Here is a 23,157-nt window from a genome sequence, read left to right as displayed (position 1 = left end):
ATTGGGCTTGAATCAAAGTTAACTCAACCCCAACCCAACCAGCCTGCCTTTGGTTTGGTTTGGTTTGGTTTTGGTTTTAGTTGTTCAAGATGCTCATGAGAAAGATGGGGCCCATTTACCCAAAATTTGATTCTCCTCGTTGACGCATTTGATTTGGGTGACCTCACTGAAGCATGCTGGGGTGGTAGGTCTGACTCTGATTAAACCTAAAAAGAGTAGAACCAAAAAGTGGGAGAGAAAAGTCCAGTGTTTGCCTTGTAGTGTAATCTACAACTTCTAATTTGCATCTGTTTCATATTTCTTAATGATTGGCAGACATGCCCAGATCGACTTCTAGGGAAATTTTTTTTAGAGATATTTAGTCATATACCAATTTTTAGCATTAAAATTATAAATAAACCTTACACCATTTAATTTTTATAAACAAACCCAAAAAATAACAGTTGGCCCATTGAATTTAATTTTGATTATTAAGTTACTTTAATGCCCTACTAAGTGTTTTGGACTTTTTTGTGAGGTTTTGAGGTTGAGTTTGTTTTAAAAAATCAATGTCAGTTTTGTAATTCAAAAGAAGTTAAAAGCCTTTTTGTTATGTTGTAAATGAGTTTTGAGTGTGTTTCTAAAGTCCATTTCATATATATTGTTTTTATAATTTGGGCTACTATATTGGGTATAATAGTGAATCTCCCAAAATTTATGTCCAGTTGTTAAACAAGCCGAGGAAGTTTAAATCAATGAATTTAAAGGAAATTTACTTATTTGAATCATGGTCACTAGGTTCAAGATGAATAAATAAATATCTATATTTATAAAGCAAAATGCAGAGAATGGTAAAACATTCAAAATACCAGAAAATTCCCTTGGTTAATGCAAACATTAAGAATTGAAATTATTAATTAAATAAGGATAATATGGTAACTTCACACTTTTTCATATGAACAAAAAATAAAATTAAAAGGAAAAATCAGATAATGTATAATTAACCATTCTCTTTTTTAATTCTAAAATAAATTTAACTTTTTTTTATAAATAAAAACCTCTTGCAGGCGCTTCCGCGCCTGCAAAGAGGCTAATAATGGATTAAAGGTAAGAAGAAGAAAAAAAAGAGAGTTTCAAGGTGAAAACACAAAATTTGTTAATATATAATATTTTTTTATATTTTAAAACCTTAATTAGAATCTATTTGAAGCTAAGGCACATAGGGCAAATTGAAAGTAATGATTAAAATTAAACAGGAATATAGAAGCACTTTGTAGTGTTGAAACTATCACAAGATGTTCCAATAAAAACTCGCGTCAGTGGAACGGTTAGGTTGCACGCGACGTCCCCATGGTCTTCCAGCCTTCAACAACTGCATTCTGAAAAAAGGTGGTGTTCTTGGGGTGTTGGTGAAACGCTGTCCTCCTATCAATCAAAGTCACAAGACCAAATTTCTGGTCTTGATAGTATGCAAAGACTTGGTTGTCAATCAACTTAAAGTATTTCTGGCACGGATTTGTGAGGGAGATGTCGAGGGTAAGGTTATAGGAGAGAGTATGGTTGGTTTCGATGTAATTGAAATGGTTAAAGATAAGCACCGCTGATACTGAATTCAGGTTTTTGTATGACCTTGAAATGCTTGTTGTGAGGCAGACGACCAAGGTGCAAATACCAGCAACGAAAAGGAGCAATACATTGCCTTGACTGCCGATACTCTGAGCTTTCGGTTGCAGACATGGCTAACAAGAAGCAAGCAAGAAATTGAAAGAGAGACTGCCCCCACTCCAAGGCCTTGTTAAAAGAGAAATTGAAAAATCAGTTACTTTTGGGGAGAGAAGAAAGAAATAGATGTATTGAACAACAAAACAAACAATTTCAGGGATTGGTTTTGGTGGAAAGTCAAGGAAATTTGTTTTGACGACTGACTACCCTTCCTAGTCTTAATAGTTAGTTAATGTAGATAATAACATGAACACGGGCATACATGATTTGTAAACCCTAAATCAGAAATGCAGGCTTGAGATTCAATGTCAAGGACTCAAGATGTTGGAGGAGGGTTTGATCTTTTTCTTGGGTTCCCCTTTGGACTGTTGATGATAGTACTGACCGCAAAACAGCCCTAATCAGTGGTTGCAAAATACAGCACCAAGGAAAGATGCTCTGATGTATGGTATGGGTAAACAATACATGTTTATGGCCCAAATTCCTCCACGAAATTCTTCTAATGTTCAATTGTTAAAACAAGTGAAAGGAAGTTTAAATCAACGAAAGAAGCATGCAGCTATGCCCAAACTATTTTGATCCAACTATATGGCACAAGATCCATCATCAAAATAATAACTTATTTCATTTTACCACCCAATGCCCATGTCCACTATAAGAAAAAAAAAACTCCCCTTTCCATTTTCTCCCATTGGATTTAGATTAGTATTATAAAATACGAACATGCCAGGGGGATGAGCACCGATAAAAAAATATAACCGAGTTTGACCACTAAAATGGAAGGGCATCACCAACAATGGATAAAATGTAATCCACAATGGAAAGATGATGATTATCAGAAAATTGTATGACATCAAACTTAAAATCCCGATTCTAACAACATATCAACCAAAATAGGTCATGAAATCCTATAGTCTTGCGTTTCCATCTGCCATCAGATACATGAGGGGGGAACAACACTTCAAACCTGGTCCAGGTTGTGTAAGATTCTTAGGCCCCAGCTACTTCAACCATTTCCTGTTCAACTGCACCTTGGACTACAGGATAATAGTGATAGTGAAGCTCCCCAACATCGTCGCCAGAAAGCTTCTTCCATCCATTTGGTCCCACGTGATAAACTGATTAAAAACACCAGTTTGAAACCAATATAAGTAAAATGTGTGTTGTCTACTGTGTGTGTGTGTGTGTGTGTGTGTGTGTGTGAGAGAGAGAGAGAGAGAGAGAGAGAGAGAGAGTTACCGCTCGCAACTCCACCACTGGCTCCATCACGGAATGTTGCATGATATATAGCCCTTCTAGCCAACTCAGCAGCTTCTTCAACAGACATATCGTACGGTACCTAGCATAAGCAACTACAGTCAGTAGAATGATGATGCACCAAAATATAAAAGTTTGCAGAAAACAAGCAAAACAAGCAATGCATCTATACAAATAAAACTCAAATATACTCAGAAAATTGTAGGGAACCAAAAGTCAGAGAAAAACTTTATATATTTGACGCAATAAAGAAAAAGAAGGCCAATTTCTAAAATTTCTATTAAGGCAAAACAGAATGCCATAATTAAAGTCATAATAAGATGACTTCGATGGGTAAAAAGCAGAATAGTTATAAAAACAAAATGTGGTTGTGCTGCAAACACAACATCAGAGCAAGGGGATTCAATCATTTCATAATCCAGTTACCCCAAAGATCAATCGAACCTCTAACAGAACCAAAGGAAAAGAAAAGCAGGTACATAAGTGAAAGAAATCTTATGTGGACAAAAAATTTCCCGTTTTATTAGACTCCCTCACTTATCTTAATCCTTTTAATTGTTTTTTCATTTCCCCTTTTTCTTTTCCAGAGACAAGTTCCCATGACATTCAAAGTTTTGAAACGGGTGTTTTTTACACTTCCACTTGCTTGTAATACCTTATCTATAACTAAATCTTATGCACTTGTAATTCTTGTGTTCAAGTGTTCAATGCTTAATAAAGGGAAGACACTGCAGAAACAAAGACTCAAAAAATATTGCACCAATAGACAAACAAAAAATTAAAGGAGTGAAAGTACACACCCATTATCGAGAACACCATAAGCATATGGTGAACCAGATCCAACTGAAAACCGCATGCCTTTCAATCTTCCTCCCTCACTGTCCACATAATAGAGTCCAGGACCCTGCACCCAGAAATAGATGCAGATTACGTGAGTACAAGTGACTGCAAAAAAATAAATAAATAAATAAAATCATGTGATAAGATTTGTATTTCATTACCGTTTCATCCCATCCAGCTATCATGGTCCCAACAGAGAGACCCATGCCACGGTAAGAGTACAGAATGTTTGCCAACAGCTTTGATGCCCCTGTAACTGAAATTCTGCGCTTGTTTGCCAATTCATGCAACCGGCACTGAGTTATTTCAAACAATTGATTGTTAGTAATCCATATAAGGAAAGATACAACAAATAATAATCCACTTTAACAGTATACTAAGCCAAAATAAAGAGCATAATAATCATGCCCTTAATAGGTGAACACAAATATGATGCCACTACTATGACTCATGATAAAGTTTCTCGAACATATTGACCTTCCTCGTCCTTGTAAAAACAACATGATAATAAGTATAGAACACCAAAAAAATATATTCACCCCTTCAAAGTTGATCATAGCTGACAATTCTAAAATAGTACACTACAAAATAAGAAAACAAAGCACAAGAACTACCTTTATCCCTAGATTTCTATGCCAAAACTGGCAGTCAGCGGCTCCTCCAGCCATTGTACCAAGCATGTAAGGATTGATTTCAATAATTTTCTTCACAGATTGTGAGGCTGCAAAGATTAGGAAGAAGATTGTAAATGTGAACCCATGTTCCATAGCCAAAGACAAGGTACATGATTAACATTAGCAGAGACACTCTAAGACACCTAAACTAACATGATAAAGTGAAGAAGCCGCATCTTCATGGATACTACTAAGTTTAAGCATCACTCTCAATTAACCCAATAAAAAGTTCATGGGACAAAGCATAGCACTATCACATATTTGCAAACAATTTGAAGTAATAAAATATTACATATATATCCTCCCATGCTAGCTCGAGAATCAGCGGCAACCATGACGCCTTCCTTGAAGATAAAAGCAAGTGTGGTTGTCCCCTTGGCAGGCTTCACCATTTGAATAGCTTCTTTCTGAAAGCCATCAAACTGAAGCACGAGAAAAACTCATATTCAGAAAAATGTTACCACATAGTCTAAGAGACACAGGAAGAAAGCACAACAAGCACATCACAACTCACATCATTGGTAGTAGGAACCTCGAACGATGGAGCATCTGCAAACCCATCGAGAAACCCACTGCTCGCGCCAACCAGCGGCGCGGCTGATTCAAGACCGCTAGTATCAAGCTTCATACCTCTTAAATTTCTGAGAAGAAAAGCATTGACCAAAAAAGAAAATTAAACCATCGACAGCTTTATGATCATGGTTCCAGATTGAACCCTAGAAATCGAAAGCTGGTTCAAAATGTTCAATTTCATGAACTCTGTTATGAAAATCGACAAAATTGGAACAAACTAAAGCTTGTGAAAATACCTGGACGATTGATAATCACGCAAAGGAAGAGGAAGACGAAGAACAGAGACGAAGATCGAGCAGAGAAAATTAATGGAAGGAATACTTATTTAGAGAGAGAGGGTTTCTTGTGCTCGAGGAAAGTGTTAATAGTGATGGCCTTTGTTTTTTGTTTTTTTGGTCGAAATAAAATAATAGTGATGGCTAGGAGACTGCTTTGTCGACTTTGATTTTATTTTTGGGCCGAGATGGTAGGCCCAAGTTGGTCGGAAAACTGAAAATAAATTGGGCTTTTGTATTTGGTAAAGGAAATAACTTGCGCATAATTGGTATACATAAAAAAGAAAAAGCAAAATAAATACGATAATTTGCTGGCTATGGGGTTCGAACCCATGCGCACTTATGTGCAGAAGATCTTAAGTCTTCCCCCTTAACCTCTCGGGCAAACCAGCTGATTGTGAAATCATCTAAACTTTAAATATTTATACGTTGAAATCAATAACATATTTTGTTTTATTTTTATTTTTTGTGGGGTATCCAATCATGGGACTCTTTTCATTGTTAGAAGTAAATTTCATGGAGAGAACGTGGACGGTATCGCGACTTTGAATATCACATGCAATATATGACCTACCAATATATATTGATTTCTTGGATCATAGGAGTCCAAGAGATTGTGGTCACCCACCGTTGGATATTAATCAAATGATTCAAAAATATTTCTTAAAAAGAGTGCAAGAGTGAGTGAACCGTTGAAATTACATCCAATGATGAGTGACCACAAATTTCTTGAATCCTGTAGTCAAAGAAATCAGGACTGTATATATATTGGTGGGACCGTTGGATATATACATACAAGTTGGTTCCCTATATATGTAATCTAATTGATACAACCCAAATTATTAAAACAGAGTTGGCTAGAACAGCTTTATGCAGTTAACCCTTAAAATTACTTCCATACAATTAATTGTTTGATGAAGTAGCTCAAAACTATATAGTATATATGGGGAGCCACAATATATCTAACAATATAGGCGGCTCTGAGATTTTAGGGGCCGTATGGCAAAATAGTAATGGGACCTCTGAAAACTTAAGTCTTCAACAAAAATCTCAAATTGTCTGGGCGATATCAAAATGGACAGACCAAAAAATTAATACCATTTAAGGCAGGCAGCAATAATTAGGGCAAAAATGAAAGTTCACACATGTACAGACTACAGTCGCCCAGCATCAATCACTCACAGACTAGTTTCAAGAGAAAAACGTCAGGAGGACCACCTCCAATGATGATGTACGTACTACGTACACTACACACATTCCTGCATTGTTATGATGATTACTAATTTTCGCATGTTCTTGGAATTGCCAAGAATAACCTGCAAGACATGGAAGAGCGCTTCGAATGCTTAGTTCATGGAAAATTTCAACAGATTTTTTGGTTTTGGATTAGCAAATGAATTTTATACTTTCTGTGCCATTGTTTCACTTTAAGTTGAAGCCTATGTATGAACTTTGTGTGCCATTTACTTACCCTACCACCTGATGGCTACATGGGTGTAAAAAGGAAAAAAGTACAAAAAAAAAAACTCAAATTGTCAACTTGTTGACTACATGTTGAAGCCACCAGAGTAAACAATCATCACCATATACGCCACCCAAGGGTGATGAAAAAACTGCGAACTGAGGTAAGGGCAAAGGCGGGCAACAAATACAGACATATTAACAGAGGATGATTTGGCCGAAAATGCCCTACTTAAAGGTAGTGATCAAGGAGACTCTCCGTCTGCATCCTCCAATCCCACTATTATTTCCAAGAATGTCGACCCAAGACGTGAACATAGACGGCTACAACATCAAGGACAACACATAAGTCATAGTGAACGCATGGCAGATCGGAAGAGACCCCGAAACCTACGACAAGCTGGAGGAGTTCGAGCCCGAACGTTTCTTGAATAGCGCCGTAGATTTTAAAGGAAACCACTTCCAATACATTCCATTTGGAGCTGGCAGACAGGTCTGCCCAGGGATTCAGTTTTCCATGGCGCTTAAAGAGATTGCTTTGGCAAATTTGGTGCATAAGTTTGATTGGGAGTTGCCTGGGGGTGCCGGTGGGAGGACTTAGACATGAACCAATGGCGCCTCCATACAAAGAAAATATCCTCTTAAAGCCATTGCAATTCCATATCATCCTGCAGCTGTATAATAAAGTCCTAATTCTTCGACCCCAAAAAAAAAAAAATTTCTAATTCCGTTGCTTTTAATTAAATAGAAAAGTTTATGTAGATTCAAATTCGTATTGAGGAGTTGGGTTTAATTCTCGGATTTGATAACTTTGATCCAAGTCTTTTGACTTTTGTGCCACATAGAATTACATTCCTTTTTAAAATTTTTTATGTAACTTTTTATTATTTTATTTTTAAAATTATTTTTTGTTCCAATGTTGCCCCTTATGACTTGAATCGGGTAATAATCATTTATGTCATATTGCCTATTGCATAGATATATATATATATATATATATATATGTTTTTTTTTCATATTTTGACAATGTGTAGTAGTATTTTATGTAGCTTTTATTTTTATTTTTATAGGTAACATCCAATTTTATTTTGTTTATTTTTGGTAGTTTTCTAATTTATGTTCCTAACTTATAGGTAACATGATTTATCACTAAGTATTTTTCGTTGCGAATAGTAACACTATTTACTTGTATGTTAGGTACATAATTTAATGTGGGTGCTTGTCTGATCGATTTGTATAATTTGTGGGTCTTTACTTTTTATTGATTAAATTGTATTTTATCTATATATTAGGAATATTATCAAGGAAAAAATTCAAAATTTAAATTCTGGAATTCAATTAGAAGAAAATAATGCATTAAATTTCGATTTTTCAATGTGTTTTTCTTATTTACCTCAAAGGGTAAAATCGACACAAAAAAAGTAATAAATGTCAAAGGACCTATATCTAAAACAAAAAACCGGAGGACTAAACCTAATGACAACTAATCATTTTGAACATAGATTTAAGAAGCCCTAAATTAAATCAGATTTCCTCAGGAGCGGATCTACTATCTCCAATTCCGTGTCCCCTTCATGTCCCCTCTCTAGCTATTTGCCATGTTTCATATAACTTAACAAAGAGTTAACTCTGTTAACTTCTTTTATATTTGGCATTAAAAAAAAATTAAAACCTCGAAAATACCAAGTAAAGGACCGTACGCATCCCAACAGTAACCCTAGTGGTCAATGCCCCTTCGATCCCGTGGAGCAAATGCGAGTTGATCGTGCGGTGCCTTTGGCCGTTTCTACGTGGGCATGAATCTAGGTTGTGGAGAGCTTCTTGTCGTTAAAGATGTCCAAATTTTCTATTTGTTTTCTACTGATTTGGGAGTTATCTTAAGTTTGCTTCTGTTCTTTTGAACCCTTGATTCTTTTGCGGTTTTTGTTTCATTTTGATCTTGGAATGTCCCCTTAGTTGTGGCTTGTTATTTGTTTTAGGTTTTGGTTGATTTTTTCTTTGGGTTTCAATTTGATTTTGATTTTATGAATAGAGAGTTTGGATATGAGTGAGTTTATCTCCTCCAAATCAATTTTTTGGCTTTTTCATTTTTTGCTCAGAATCCTCCAAATTGATTTCAACACTCATGTATCTTCCCTTAAATATATATATATATATATATATCATAAATCAAACAATCTCTTCATCGTTCTAGCATTTGTTTTATGTAAAAGATGAGTTGGTTTCATTTTGTGATTCAGATGTCTTCTTCTTAGGGATTGTGATTCACTTATGCTTCATATCTCTTCCATTTTGTGATGTATTGGTTTTTAAGTTCACCGCACTTTTGTCTCGGAGATTTTTTTTTTTAGGATTCTTTTAATGATAAAATAAAAGAAGTTAACAATGTTAAGTTACATGACATGTGTCAAATAATTAGAGAAGGGACACGAAGGGAAACATCAAATTGAAGACAGCAGATATTGTACACAGTATAAAATAAGGTCTTCTGAAGCATTTTAAGCATTTTAACAGGAAGCGGTAACTTGAAACATTTTAACCACTAGAATTTGATCATCCAAGCCTTGAACTTACTTGATTGTCATTGATGATGATGTGAGCGATCCAATAAATGTAGTTTTGGGTATGAGCGATCCAATTAGCACACCCCCTGACGGGCCTCTTTAATTGTCGAAGTAGTTTTCATGGAGAGAACGTGCCACACACTTTGAACATCACATGCAATCCATGACCCACTAATTTATTTGATACAACCAAATTATCACAAATATTTTCCTCAAACTTATAGCATGGACAGGACAAGCAATATTATCCAACTCCACGGACCAAATTAATGAGAGCTTTCATTTCTTGTACATGTTCATATGCCCGAACATAGTCACATTTTGAACTAATTTGTACCAAAACCAAAGACAGCCCCATTAAATGCCTTTAAAGACGGGCAACAAGCAAATAATAATTACAGCAAAAATTGAAAGTTCGCATATATAGTCGTCTAGAGTATTTTGCTCATCATTTAAACCTAATATATATATATATATTATTATCATCATTTTCAACACTTACACGTGTCCAAAGGCATAACGCTTTAGGGTTCTTATTGCGAAGAAATTTCTTTTCAGCACATCTTTCGGGAAGCTAACTTTACTGCAGATGTTGTTGCTAGTTTAGACTATAATCTTGCCCCTTCCCGACTATGGGATCGTGGGCTTCCTCTAAGTTGTTCGGTTCCGTTTTATTTTGACTTGGTGGGGCCTGCGTGCTCGCGTGGTTTCCGGTTGTAGTTTATTTCTTTTCCCTTAAAAAAAAAAAAAGGCATAACGCTTTCACAAATTTAAAATAAAAAATTAACTATGATTATACTTATAAACACATATCAAGCATTGAGTAAAAATATTTAGAAAAGTTGATAGAGGTCCAAAAATCCAACCAATAATTGGGTCTAGTCCTCGAATTATTGTCTGTTGATACAAGTCCCTTGACTAGTTTGCCACGTAGATTACATTCCATCTTTGACATGTTGATTCAAATTTTTGTATTTAACTGATTTGTATTAATTTCTTCCTATTATATCCCTATTGTCTAAAATGAGTAAGATGATAATTTATATGCCATTATTTTTATTTTTGTTCATCCTATGGTAGATGTATAGTATATACTCTTGTAGATAAATTATCCTATGGTGTAGGTATATTGTCATATTGCCTATTGCATATGTATATATTTGTTTTGTTTTTGTGTGTGTTTTTTTTTTTCATATTTTAGACAATGAATAATAGTATTTTATATACATTTTTTTATAGGTAACATATGATTTTATTTGTCTATTTTTTTATCTGACTTATATGTAGTCTTCTAATTTATGTTCATGACTTATAAGTAACACGATTTATAACTAAGTTTTTTTCATTGCTAATAAGAACACTATTTACCTGTATGTTAGGTACATAATTTAATGTGAGTGCTTGCCTAATTTATTTGTATAATATGTGGGCCTTTACTTCAATTGATTAATTTGTATTTTACCCATATATTAGGTAAATATTATCAATGAAAGAATTCTAAATTTAAATTTTGAAATTTAATTACAAGTAAATAATTCATTAAATTTAGATTTTTCAATGTTTTCCTTATGTACCTCAAAGGGTAAAATTGACACAATAAAAAGAGTAATAAAAGTCAAAGGACCTACATTTAAAACAAAAAACTCTTAGACTAAACACAATAACAACTAATCGTTTTGAACCTAGATCTAAGAACCCCAAAAATATTCCCCATAATCGCCTAACATCAATCATAGCATGCATAGACTGGGTTCAAAAGAAAGCGAACGTGGTCAACCCAATATCCGTTTAGTTTGGTTGGACCACCCCCAATGATGATGTGCTACAGACATGCATGGTTGTGATGATTCATAATAATTATTCTCTTAAGTCTCCTTACGAGGATGTAATAAATTCCACTTCCTCTAACCTACTTATCATGTTTTTTCCAAGTGGCATTTGCCGACATGTTTTTATTTTATTTTAAAATTTTTTTTTGGGTAAATATCACAAGTTGTCCCCATATTTGAAAAATGGGATTAATCTTCGCTCGGGATTTAGATTTTTCTTGGCCACAAAGTATTTTCAAAGGGTTTTAAATCTCTGTTATTAAAACATCAGATTACTCGCCGGCTAAAATATCAATTTCCCAACCACACACGCCTTGTGGTTTATTTTAAAAATTTCACTTTCGGCAATTGTTCATTTTACCTCTTAAAGGTAAACACACAGCTTTAAAATCATGATTATCCATAGCCTTTCAAAAATGGAAACAATATTTGGTCAAAGTGAGTGAAGAGAAGAAAAGCTAATCACTTTCCGCGCCACTTTAGAATTTGTTTAATTCTAATAAATTCTGAATTTGACTTTGGAGAGCGACATTTTTGTTGCTATTCATTCACATCCCCGGAAGCAAGGACATGGGTTTTAGGCTTTCAGCTTGGGTCGTCGTCATTGCTCAACAGTTTTGGCCCCACCTCTTTGATCGCTTGGTCCATTTTGCACCAACCTTCTTCTGCCTTATTTGACTTATAATTCTTCAGTATTTTCCTCCATTTTCTCTATAAAAATATATTTTCTGCTATTAAAATATTCTGCTCACCTAAAAAAAAAGGTTTATTCTTGTTTTTATTGGAAATTTGGACAATTGCTTGGCACGTCTAATTTAAGTTGCATTTGACTGAGATTATGTGACTAAGAAGAGGTTCAAATCTTAATAGGTGTCATAATATCCGATAAACAACTCTCATTAGAGATATCATTAATTAGCAGGTAAACAACATAAATTCCCAACACGATTCTTCAACTGACCTCTTTTCTTTTTTAATTTTGAGTGTTGCCCAACTCCAGCGATATATTTAATCCTAAAAATGACATACACACTATGAATTCGTAGTTTAATTGATTAAAAATTATTATTTTCTAATAAATAAAAGTTTAGGTGGAGGGGAGGTTATCTCATTCTAGGTCTATGACATATTAAGGCCTCTTTAAGAACTTATAGAGGGGTCTTATCCCTTTTTTTTTTTTTTTTACAGATTACCCATAAAAAAGAATTGTTAGCAACAAAACTCAAATTTAGGCCGGATAGTGAAGAAAATGATCTTTACCAACTCAACCAACTCTCGTTAGGCATTGAGTAAAAATATTTACTCATACATCGATGGTCATAAATTTTATTTTTATTCCGTAATTATTTGCTCTGAGTCTACACCTCCATTGACTCTAAGGTTGGATCTGCACAGAAATGGACGATATATTAAACATGCACATGCAGTAGTTTCAAACCGGGCATAATTATATAAACCCTTTTGGCATTACATGATGCCCAGCTGACTGGGCGAATCTGGACAAGTTGCTTCCAACCGTCCAAAAATTCAAAACTTTGGATTTTCCCTGAAAAATCAAGCCATGCGACTACTAGCGTTCTGCTATGAGCAGAAATTGCGCATAACTATAATTATTGTCATGCAAATTGTCGCCACGTGTAATTTGCGCAAATCATTGACATGATGTACCTGTAAGTACTTCCCACGTAAGTTTTTCATCGCCATGAAACAAGATATTTTGTTTTTATTTATTTATTTATATATAATTATATTTATAAATACATATAGATAAAATAAATAGATCATTGCACTAATTTTCAACATGTATATATATATATATACACTAATGCGGTATTACAAGGAATTCGTTGCTCCTTTTGAAGATCTTTGTATACTAATTTATGTTTTTAATTGGTTAATATATACGTATAATATATAATTATGTACAAACCTTTCTTCTTATTCCCCTGCTTCTTTATGCTTGTATAAATATATATATATATATATATATATTAAATTAAGGTGATCGAGAGAACAGTAGGTCTAGATTGGTGTGATTTTCTAATTGGTTTTCGAATCACAAAATCAATGAGTTTGACTTCTAAGATAGTGAGATTTTTAGAGAAAAGGTTCTAAAAGTGTCATATTGATGTTGACATGAGAGCGTCACATCCTCTAATTTTTCTTCCCTTATTATTATTATTTTTTTATATAACCAATATTTAGAGAGTGGAAATCGAACTTGGAATCTGAGGTGTGAGGATAATTGTTTTTAATCACGTAAGCTATAAAATTATATAATCAAAATCAAAATTTGATTTTAAAAAACGATTACGTATTTCAATTACGAAACTATCTGGGAAGAAATAAATTAGTATTTTTTAAAACTGGGTAAATATCAAAATATTGATAATTCTATAGACATATACATGGTAATTTCATATGATGAAAGCGCGGTAAATTTTAACATTTTAACCAATCGCGTCCGCGAATTAATGCATTTTAAGCACCAGTTGGGGGAACAACAACAGAATCCGTGATCTATGGATCTACGCGAGGTGTAAAACAGAGTGGAGGAGGAGACTGTTAAAATGGGTGGTGAAAAACAACACCACGTGGAGCGATGCTGAGCCAACGTTTTTATAATCACACAGAATTGAGGATTTCTGTTCCCCCACTCCCGCTTGGAGACATCCGCTGCAAATGGAATCAGTTTGAATATGGATTAACGTAACTACCCTTCTCGTTTACTCATTTTCCCCACCCCTAATTTAGTAGGTTGTTGTTATATTTATATTATACATGTCAATCTCGAAGAACTAAAAACAAATGTCATTTGGCTAATGGCATATAGGCAATTGGAAAAAATTTCTTCACTTGTAAATGAGTGGTCTAAGGTTGAACATTCATGACACTTTGGTATTGAGTGTGATAAATCTTTTTCTTATAATTTAGACTATTACTTGTATTAAAAAATTATCATTTTGGATTTCAATATATAAAGATTATAGTGATCATAGTAATTATTATCATTTTATATTTTTATATTTTTGGAATTCGAGGGACCATATGAATAATTCACAACTTTTGGAAGTGACATAATCAATCTAATACTAATGTGGTTATTCCTTCCTACATTTTCCATAAGAAAATGTCATTCTTGGTAGTTGTCATTAGCCATGATATGATGCAATAGCATACCTTTTTTTTTTTGTTTTTCCTTCTTCTTCTTCCTTAAAAAAAGTCTGATGAATGAAAGCCATGTGAATTTTCATTAGTTGGTTAGATACAATACTTTGTGAGTAAGAGAAATAATAGGTAATCTCAAAATTTGCACAATCAATAAGTTATCCTCAAGATCGAGAGACGTCATAAGTTTGAATATCTTGTTTCTCATTAATTAAAAAAGGTCATGCACAAATAAGTTTGTGTTATTATATGAAAAAGATACTACTATCGTATATTATTGATTGTGAAAAGTACATGATCATAAATTTGCCGGTGCATATAATTGCCCCACTTTCTATTATTACTGCACATGAAATTGCCCAATACTCCTTTAATGATCTCCTTGAATATGGTTGCTATCTACAAGGTAAGGTGTTTGACAACATGCCTCAAAAGGTAGAGGTATGGTAGAGAGTCAAATCTAACTGAGTAAAGTAGCGTGTCGACTTATCTTTGTTTTTAAGAAGAAAAATTTAAAGACGTATACATTAGAAGAAAAATTATAACTGAGGATCTAAAAAAATATGTTATTGCATGTATGCGTATATTGCTTTAATTAAAGTATTGATATGATATGTGGCAATGGATTAGATTATAAAAGGATGTAACTAACTTTGGTCACAAAATATATGCATAATATTAATATAAATGTTATTGGAATGTCATAGAAATGCAATAGGAAATTAGGAACCAATAATACCCGGGAGGAGTGAGTGCTAGTGCAGTGCAAAGTCACTCTACTCCACCAGAATTTTCAATTAACATGGCAATTTCGTCATTCGCGCACATTTATGACAGATCTGCAAACCGACAAACGAGGAGGTCGGCAACTGTCGGCCGGTGAACCAGGGAGACAAAAGCGGCGAAAAAGTAAATAAAAATGCAGACATTAACAATTAAATTTTCTTAAAAAATAAAAAAATAAAAAAATCCGAAAAATAAAATAAAATAATAGAAACATATCTCCCAAAACTCTCCAAAGTCTCGAATTATTTTATTTTTTCAATTATTTCCAATATATTCACTACTATTTACGCCCACCCGCTCAGAATAACCAAAAATCCAATATATCTCCCTCCCGAAGAACTCCGAGAAATTCGGGTTCTCTATTTGAATCCACAGGCCTAAGTGTAATGAAATGGGAATGTACAGATCATCGGAGAAACCCTAATTTTCTGTTTGGTTGCTGGGAATATCCTAAATGCTCTTTTATGAAGCCTCCTTAGTTCGTTTCGTTTTGGTTTTTTGGTACGCACCCAGCTCCAAACCCTAGTTGCTTATCTCCCGTCAAAGACTTGGTGTTTTTTTTTAGGCACATTGAGCTGTAAATTTCCAATTTGTCATCCGAAATTCCGTGTTTTGTGTGCTTCTGTTCCGCATCTGAATAGTAAGCAATTGGCGCGTTGTGGCTGTAGCTTCATTTTTAGAGCTTACTCGCTTCTATAATTGCGGGGTTCTCACATTTCTTATCTCTGTGCGCGGAGGTTTGGAAATTTGATTGGCCATGTTGATTTCCGGGAAGGTCATTTTCGATTTTGCTATGCCTATTTTATTTGGGGTCTTGTCTGAAAGTTGGAGTTTTTGCGAAATGGGTGAAATGTCTCAATCAATCTGTGTGTTTTGCTAATCAACATTCTTCTCTCAGATTTTGTATCTTTGGCCATGGAATGAAATGTCTAAATCAATTTGTTTTTTCTTTTTGATTTTGTTTTTCGAAAATATTTTTCATTCTTCAGAAGATACTATATTGTCTGAATCAACTCTGCAGTTTTCTTTTTGGGTTTTTCCATTTTGTTTTTTTAAGGCCTTATCCTCGTTTTTTCTTGTCAAATTTCCAATCCTCTGTTTGGTTTCTGAGAAAGTGAGTGTTCCAAATATGGGATTTACTTAATAAATATTCCAATCCCAAGGAATGAATGAGTGGGGATATTACAATTAATTGCCTCAGTGGAGGCTTCTTCTCTATTGCCACTTTTTGATTTTTCACTCAATCATTGAAAACCTGGAAAAATGAAGTACAAGTTAGATGCTTATTTCTGTTTTCGTTTAATCCTCAGTTTCCAAAGAAATCCAACAGTGTACTGTGTTATTTTCACTGCCATGCCTATTTAGTCGATGCAGCCAAAATTAAACTTAGTTGTAGAATTTTGGCTTATTTATGTTTAATGCTCTAGACATTTAATGAGAAGCTTCCTTTATGCCTTTGCTGATTCTGTTTTACTGTCTTTTTCGGCAATGCAGATGTATAAGCTTTCATCATAGTTATCAAAGTGAGCTTGAATCATGGATCTTTCTGAGGTTGAAGAAAGCTTATTTGCTGCCAGCGATGCCAAGGTATGAATGAGATATGGGTGGCAATACATTTAATGACTGGTATTGTTTTTTGTTTTGTTTTTTTTTTTTTTTTTGTGTGTGCAAAATATTTCAAACTCAACATAACTTTGATTTTTTCAACATTTATATTTGCTGACTTCCTATGTGTTTCCTGTAATTACGTGTGTGAACTGTTAATCCCCGAAGTTCCTGGACTCTATAGGTAATGCTAGTTAGGAATTGTTAGTTAACTTAAGACAGTTATTTTAGTTTATGGGGTTTTCTTACATATACTCCGGGTCTATGCCATTCCTTGGGAGGGTATAGTTGCATCTATCGAACTTATTTATTCGGTTATAATATTGGTAAAAATTTGGAATCAGAGAAGTTTGAAGTCATCGTGAGAGTACAAGGTTTTGGTGAGAATTTGGTTGTGTGTTTATATACATATAGGTAGTTGTGTATATTCTTTTCAAAGCTGGCTTGCATATTCTTTTTGGAAAATTTACCAGCATGGATCCCCCATTTATAACCTTTTGAAAGTCTGTATTCTGTCATATGGTTGTATCAGTGTATATAATTGATCACCTTTGTTTCCTTCTGCAGTTGCATGGAGAACTGTGCAAGGAACTCTCTGCGATTTATTGCAGAGTAATGTCAATTTTTCCTTCTTTGGAAGCAGCTCGACCTAGGAGCAAATCGGGCATCCAAGCTTTATGTTCATTGCATGTAGCACTTGAAAAGGCTAAGAATGTTCTTCAGCATTGCTCCGAATGTAGTAAACTTTACTTGGTAGGTTTTTCCTCAATATTTCGTTGGTAATTTATTCAGTAGTTGTTACTCCCATCCCCAGAAATGTCAAGTAGACTTTCCCCTTCTACCATAGAGGAATATATTTCTCGTTTGTTGTCTAAATTTGTTTTCATTCTTGATGAGGTTGTGAATTAGTATATTGTGTGTATAATGGAGAACTTACTTTTTATCATTCAGGCTATAACTGGGGATTCTGTGCTCTCAAAATTTGAGAAGGCAAGATGTGCTCTCATGGATAGTCTTAGGCGTGTTGAAGATATTGTTCCACAATCTATTGGTAGTCAGGTAATTATTTTTTGAGGTGATCAGTGGTAATTTCAGTTGAATGCTTTTTATATCATATTTCATTATTGTGCATGCCCTGGTGAAGATAGTTTCCACAACTTTGCTCTTAGCGAGTAGACGCAAGCACAGAGTTACCGTTATACTTACACATCTAGTTGTGATTGTTGAGTCAACTTGATAGGGTCTTGGAATATCATGACTTGGCGTTTGAGGTCCATGAATCGCTTCTGACCTTTTAACAAAGTCTTAAACTCCAAACTGCCTCATTTTTGAAATGCATAATAGGAAATTTACTTTGATTACTGAAAATCTGACCAGTAATTTTCAGTAGAAGGTTACCATGAATCCTAATGGTCCACCAAAGGGTTGAGGTATTATTAATGTGGTTTGTTTCTCCCCCATATTCTAACGTAGGAATTTACTGGAAGCTTTCTCTATGATTCAGTGTGGTTCTCATATGGTCATTCACTATTTTCCTGTGTTGGTTGTCATGGACCTCATGGTTCATATGTTCATGACCTACTAGAGGTTGAAGTATAATCTGATTGCATGTGGTTCCCTACAATGAAACTTGGTCATGTCCAGCCTTTTGTTATCTTGGGCGAACTGGTTTAGTGCTGCACAATTGTATAACCCATTTAATTTGGTGCTTTGCAATACAAGGCATCTTTATTTCCATATAACTTTATGTTTTCTTAATAGAAATTGTTTGAAATTAACTGGTGATGCTTTAATTCCTTGGTGATTGTGTCTTGTGGTTTTCTCTTGCCATTACTCTTCTGTGTGTCACTTATATGTGTTCTTAACATCATTTAGTGTTGAACTTGTTTCAGATTGAAGAGATTGTTAGTGAACTTGAGGGTACTGTCTTCTCACTTGATCCATCAGAGAAGCAAGTTGGTGATGAAATAATTGCACTCCTCCAACAAGGGAGAAAGTTTGACAACTGTAATGACAATAATGAGCTGGAATCTTTTCATCAGGCTGCTATCAAACTTGGTATTACCTCTTCAAGGGCAGCTCTTACTGAGAGAAGAGCTCTAAAGAAACTCATCCAAAGAGCCCGTGCTGAGGAAGACAAGCGGAAAGAATCAATTGTGGCTTATCTATTACATCTTATGAGAAAATACTCCAAGTTGTTTAGAAGTGAAATCTCAGATGACAATGATTCACAGGGTTCTGCACCTTGTTCTCCCACTATTCAGGGTTCAATTGAGGATGCTGCGCCTGGGGGCAATGGTCATGCATTTGACCGACAGCTGTCAAAAGTTAGTTCTTTTAATTTCAAGAGTTCTTTTAATTCCAAGCCAAACAATCGGAGGTCAGGTCAGATGCCTCTTCCACCTGAAGAGTTGAGGTGTCCTATATCACTGCAGCTTATGTATGATCCGGTCATCATTGCTTCTGGTCAGACCTATGAAAGGATTTGCATTGAGAAATGGTTCAGCGATGGGCATAATACCTGCCCAAAGACTCAACAGAAGCTGTCTCATCTTTCTTTAACTCCCAATTACTGTGTCAAGGGTCTCATTGCTAGTTGGTGCGAACAGAATGGAATTTCTGTTCCTGATGGTCCCCCGGAGTCTCTTGACCTCAACTATTGGAGGCTTGCGTTGTCTGAGTCTGAGTCCACTAATTCAAAATCTATGGGTAGTGTTGGCTATTGCAAGTTGAAAGGTGTCAAGGTGGTTCCTTTAGAGGAGAGTGCCACAATAGATGAAGCTGTTGGGAATGAAACAGAAGACGTGTCTCCGGTGGAGGCAGAGTCTGAGCTTGATTCTTTTGAAAGTTATCAGGGTCTTTTAACTGTCTTAAATGAAGGTGCAGACTTCAGGAAGAAGTGCAAGGTCGTGGAGCAATTAAGGTTCTTGCTGAAGGATGATGAGGAGGCCAGGATGTATATGGGTGCTAATGGGTTTGTTGAAGCACTTCTATGCTTTCTGAAATCAGCAGTGCGTGAAGCAAATGTTTTAGCTCAGGAAAGTGGAGCCATGGCTCTCTTCAATCTTGCTGTCAATAATAACAGGTATAGTTCAATAAAATTTCCAGATTTTATAAGAATCAGATGTGACCACAGGCTTTGTTTGATAATATTTTAATTTTGAATTAAATTGCAATTATGTGGTCTGCTAAATGTCTGAAAAAGGTCAGAGGTCTATTAAGCATCAAAATATGGCTCACTAATGTTAAGAAATTTTCTGGGAAATGGGTGCAACATAGCGATTAATTTTGATGTGTTGATATTTCCGTTGCATCATGGGTCGAGAGGATAATGTGTTGTTTCTCAGCTCTTATTCTTGGATTAAAAACTTGGAAATTTATCGATTCTTTATTTTTTTCCCCCAGAAACAAAGAAACGATGTTAGCATCAGGAGTAATTTCATTGCTAGAGGAAATGATCTCCAATCCCAGTTCTCATGGACCTGCGACAGCCCTCTATCTGAATCTCTCCTGCCTTGAAGAAGCCAAGCACATAGTTGGCACAAGCCCTGCTGTCCCTTTCTTAACCCAGCTCCTTCAAGCCAATGTTGAAATCCAATCCAAGCTGGATGCCCTCCACGCCCTATACAATCTTTCTGGCATTCCATCAAATATTCCAAATCTACTTTCAGCTGGTATTATCAGTGGTCTCCAAACCCTTCTTGCGAACTCTGGTGACCGTACATGGACAGAAAAATGTACAGCTGTTTTGATAAATTTGGCTTCAAGTAGCTCTGCAAGAGATGAAATGATATCAAATTCAGGTCTTATCAGTGCGCTAGCAACAATTTTGGAGGCTGATGAACCCATTGAGCAGGAGCAAGCTGTCTCATGTCTCTTTTTGTTGTGTAATGGGAATGATAAATGCAGTCAGATGGTCCTAAAGGAAGGGGTGATACCTGCATTGGTGTCGATTTCTGTGAATGGTACATCAAGAGGAAAAGAGAAGGCTCAAAAGCTTTTAATGCTATTCCGTGAGCAGAGACAGAGAGACCAACCACCTGCAGAGGCGGAGGTGCATTTGTCTGTTGAAAATAGCAACAAGCCAATGTCTGTTCCAGAATCAAAGCCACTGTGCAAATCCGCCTCAAGAAGAAAGATGAGCAAACCTTTTAGGTTTTTGTGGAAGAGCAAGAGCTATTCTGTTTACCAGTGTTAAAGTCCTACGGTGCTGTAAATTTCTGTTGTATCATCTTTTCATTTCCTTTGTTCCCTTCTTATGGGCATTCCTAGTTATTCTTTTTTATTCTCTTTTCTCAAAGAGCAGAATGTACAGGCCCCTGTAATCTATGGATTTTGGTTTATTTTTCTCTTTCAGGTAGGAATACATGTATTATGTTTATCATAATTCAAGTGGTTAGTTTTAGCATAAAGCTCTTCTACTATTTTTATCATACTTGCTTGGTTGTTCATATAAGTGCTCATAGGGACTGAGACCATACGAAAGATGTGGAAAAGTTGTAGTCTGCAATATATTTTCACGAAATCGGAACATAAATTATTTGAAGCAAAGGGAATTTCTCAAGTTATTCAACTGAAGGTGGAGATTATTTTCCATTTCTCTATATATTAGCTCCTTGTTTTCCAGGCATTATTTCTCTTGTTCATTGACTTCTTTTGTTTCTTCAACATTGACTCCTGCATTACAGTCCATCTTTTTTCTTGTTCTTGACGAATGCAACAAGTCCTCCAAGCACCGTATTGGTGTCTTCACTTTTCATGAGTTCTTCCGCAATCTCTGCGGGAGTCACCTCCACCTCCCTAACGGATGCATTAATTTCGTCGAAGAAACAGTGAGTTTTTATTCCGAGGTAGTTTGAAGCAAGATCCCCCTGGTGTGCAGTAGGACATGTGAATGTGCATATCCATGCGGCCTGGTCTCAACAATGCAGGATCTAGTTTGTCCTTGTAGTTGGTTGTAAACACGATTATCCTCTCTTCTCCACAGCTTGACCATAACCCATCGATGAAATTCAGCAACCCAGATAGAGTCAACTGTTAAAAGGAGAGCTTAATTAATATAAAATCAGAGTCAGAAATTACTTGCATGAAAAACTTGTTGCTCTTGGTCCTTACCTGGCTGTCATTGGGGTTGCCTCCTCCAAATTCTCTGTCCTTCAATTCGATGCTACAATCAATATCCTCAATTACCAGTATTGATCGGTTTGCAGTGGAGACTAACAGCCTCCTGAGCTCGGAGTTGCTACGCAGATGCTTAAGCTCCAAGTCATAGATGTCAAACTTGAGGTAATTAGCCATGGCTGCAATCAAGCTAGACTTCCCTGTACCAGGAGGGCCATACAACAAGTACCCACGTTTCCATGCCTTGCCTACTCTCCCGTAAAACTCTTTTCGCCTCACGAACCTGTCCAAGTCATCAATCAACTCCTCCTTAAGCTTTGGATCCATTGCCAATGTGTCAAAAGTAGATGGATGATCAAAGATGACTGATCCCCAGGGACCTGCATAAAGTTCCCCAGAGCATGAAGCTTAACCACTTTTCTTTCTTCTTGTATGGCGTTTGACCTGTCTACAACATATGGCAGATAAGTGCGCAACACCTTCTCTCTGTATGTCTTATGGGAGCTGAGCTGAATAGTCTTCATAGTCATGATGGTTTCAGTGCTCAACTTGGTTTCAGTGACAACAGAGAAGTTGTTCTGGCTTGGAGCCTTGGAAACCCTTAGCTGTTCAATTGAAGGGGTGATCCTTGTGCTTAAGTAGATTTCTGAGGCCTGGTAAATCTCATTGACAGAGAGGCCACTGTGTTCATCAATGATAAGAGTCATTTGAGAGTAGGGAAGATTACCCAAAAGGCCTCCAATTGTGGCGAGGATTTTGTCTCGGAGTTTTTGGGGAATGAACTGGCTGGTTATGGTCTGGACCTCATTGATCACTGTCATGGGAAATCTAGCTTCCACTTGAAGCTGTTTGAGTAGATATATTAGCAAGCTTTCCCCAAACTTTTCAAACCTGGTCAATGTTCCAGATGAGAGGAACAAGCTTCTCAGGCAATTTTCAAAAGGAAATTACGTATTTCATTTATTTATTGTAAGTATCTGGCCACAGCCCCAATCTTCCTCAATGGGAACTGCCCAATTAGTTATGAATAGACTCTTGTTTCTACAAAGAATGGAGCCCAAGAATTCCAACCGGGTGAACCTGTTTTTGGGTCCTGAAGAACAAACCCCCAAAATGAAACAAACTCTTGGTTCAATGGGCTTATACAAACCGTCACTAACCTAGCGATCTGAAGCAAGTCAGACCTTTTTTTATTGGAATAAATTCACAGTAGGCTTATACATGGAAAAGACGAGGCTACTAGTCCATCCAAATTCCAAGAGGAGTAGTGTCGTAGTTTGGCCACGACGAAATGGTACAATCT

The 23,157-nt window shown here is 35.7% G+C and overlaps 2 protein-coding genes, 1 non-coding gene and 1 pseudogene across 6 annotated transcripts; 1 reads left to right on the top strand and 3 right to left on the bottom strand.

The window, feature by feature from the left end:
• Positions 1 to 2,502: 2,502 nt before the first annotated feature.
• LOC103321999 (N-terminal nucleophile aminohydrolases (Ntn hydrolases) superfamily protein) lies at positions 2,503 to 5,428 on the bottom strand. The gene is made up of 8 exons (XM_089045256.1): positions 5,282 to 5,428; positions 4,987 to 5,113; positions 4,765 to 4,894; positions 4,413 to 4,519; positions 3,960 to 4,094; positions 3,755 to 3,862; positions 2,941 to 3,040; positions 2,503 to 2,819 (listed from the first exon to the last, which is right to left on the bottom strand). Exons 2-8 carry the CDS (start codon positions 5,098 to 5,100, stop codon positions 2,692 to 2,694), a joined length of 822 nt encoding a protein of 273 aa, XP_088901382.1. The 5' UTR covers positions 5,101 to 5,113; positions 5,282 to 5,428; the 3' UTR covers positions 2,503 to 2,691.
• Positions 5,429 to 5,629: 201 nt separating this feature from the next.
• Positions 5,630 to 5,712, bottom strand: TRNAL-UAA (transfer RNA leucine (anticodon UAA)). Its single transcript has one exon. It is a non-coding gene; the product is annotated as a tRNA-Leu (tRNA).
• Positions 5,713 to 15,365: 9,653 nt separating this feature from the next.
• LOC103321998 (U-box domain-containing protein 6) lies at positions 15,366 to 21,145 on the top strand. 3 transcript variants are annotated; one of them, XM_008223853.3, is made up of 6 exons: positions 15,366 to 15,629; positions 16,623 to 16,715; positions 17,301 to 17,486; positions 17,685 to 17,792; positions 18,626 to 19,818; positions 20,139 to 21,145. In XM_008223853.3, exons 2-6 carry the CDS (start codon positions 16,665 to 16,667, stop codon positions 20,929 to 20,931), a joined length of 2,331 nt encoding a protein of 776 aa, XP_008222075.2. In that variant the 5' UTR covers positions 15,366 to 15,629; positions 16,623 to 16,664; the 3' UTR covers positions 20,932 to 21,145. The 3 variants fall into 3 exon arrangements, with proteins under 3 accessions (XP_008222075.2, XP_008222074.2, XP_008222073.2); XM_008223852.3 differs by having other exon boundaries at positions 15,380 to 15,768; XM_008223851.2 differs by having other exon boundaries at positions 15,380 to 15,903.
• Positions 21,146 to 21,161: 16 nt separating this feature from the next.
• Positions 21,162 to 22,775, bottom strand: LOC103321997 (AAA-ATPase At3g50940-like; annotated as a pseudogene). The gene is made up of 2 exons (XR_016123900.1): positions 21,849 to 22,775; positions 21,162 to 21,767 (listed from the first exon to the last, which is right to left on the bottom strand). The product of XR_016123900.1 is annotated as an AAA-ATPase At3g50940-like (transcript).
• Positions 22,776 to 23,157: the final 382 nt, after the last annotated feature.

The sequence above is a fragment of the Prunus mume genome, linkage group LG2 (genome assembly GCF_029339155.1).
Source record: "Prunus mume cultivar Tortuosa linkage group LG2, ASM2933915v1, whole genome shotgun sequence".
Classification (NCBI taxonomy): Eukaryota; Viridiplantae; Streptophyta; class Magnoliopsida; order Rosales; family Rosaceae; genus Prunus; species Prunus mume.
This window is presented reverse-complemented; position numbering and strand designations above follow the sequence as displayed.

What these genes read in the sequence shown, in the direction of transcription:
- LOC103321999 (XM_089045256.1), bottom strand. Translation starts at nt 5,100, where the DNA reads ATGAAGCTTGATACTAGCGGTCTTGAATCAGCCGCGCCGCTGGTTGGC. An exon ending in ATAGAAATCTAGGGATAAAG is followed by an intron (nt 4,095 to 4,412) that starts GTAGTTCTTGTG and finishes GAAATAACTCAG; the next exon opens with TGCCGGTTGCATGAATTGGC. An exon ending in GTGTTCTCGATAATGGGTGT is followed by an intron (nt 3,041 to 3,754) that starts GTACTTTCACTC and finishes TGCTTATGCTAG; the next exon opens with GTACCGTACGATATGTCTGT.
- LOC103321998 (XM_008223853.3), top strand. Translation starts at nt 16,665, where the DNA reads ATGGATCTTTCTGAGGTTGAAGAAAGCTTATTTGCTGCCAGCGATGCC. An exon ending in TTGCTGCCAGCGATGCCAAG is followed by an intron (nt 16,716 to 17,300) that starts GTATGAATGAGA and finishes TTCCTTCTGCAG; the next exon opens with TTGCATGGAGAACTGTGCAA. An exon ending in AATGTAGTAAACTTTACTTG is followed by an intron (nt 17,487 to 17,684) that starts GTAGGTTTTTCC and finishes TTTATCATTCAG; the next exon opens with GCTATAACTGGGGATTCTGT.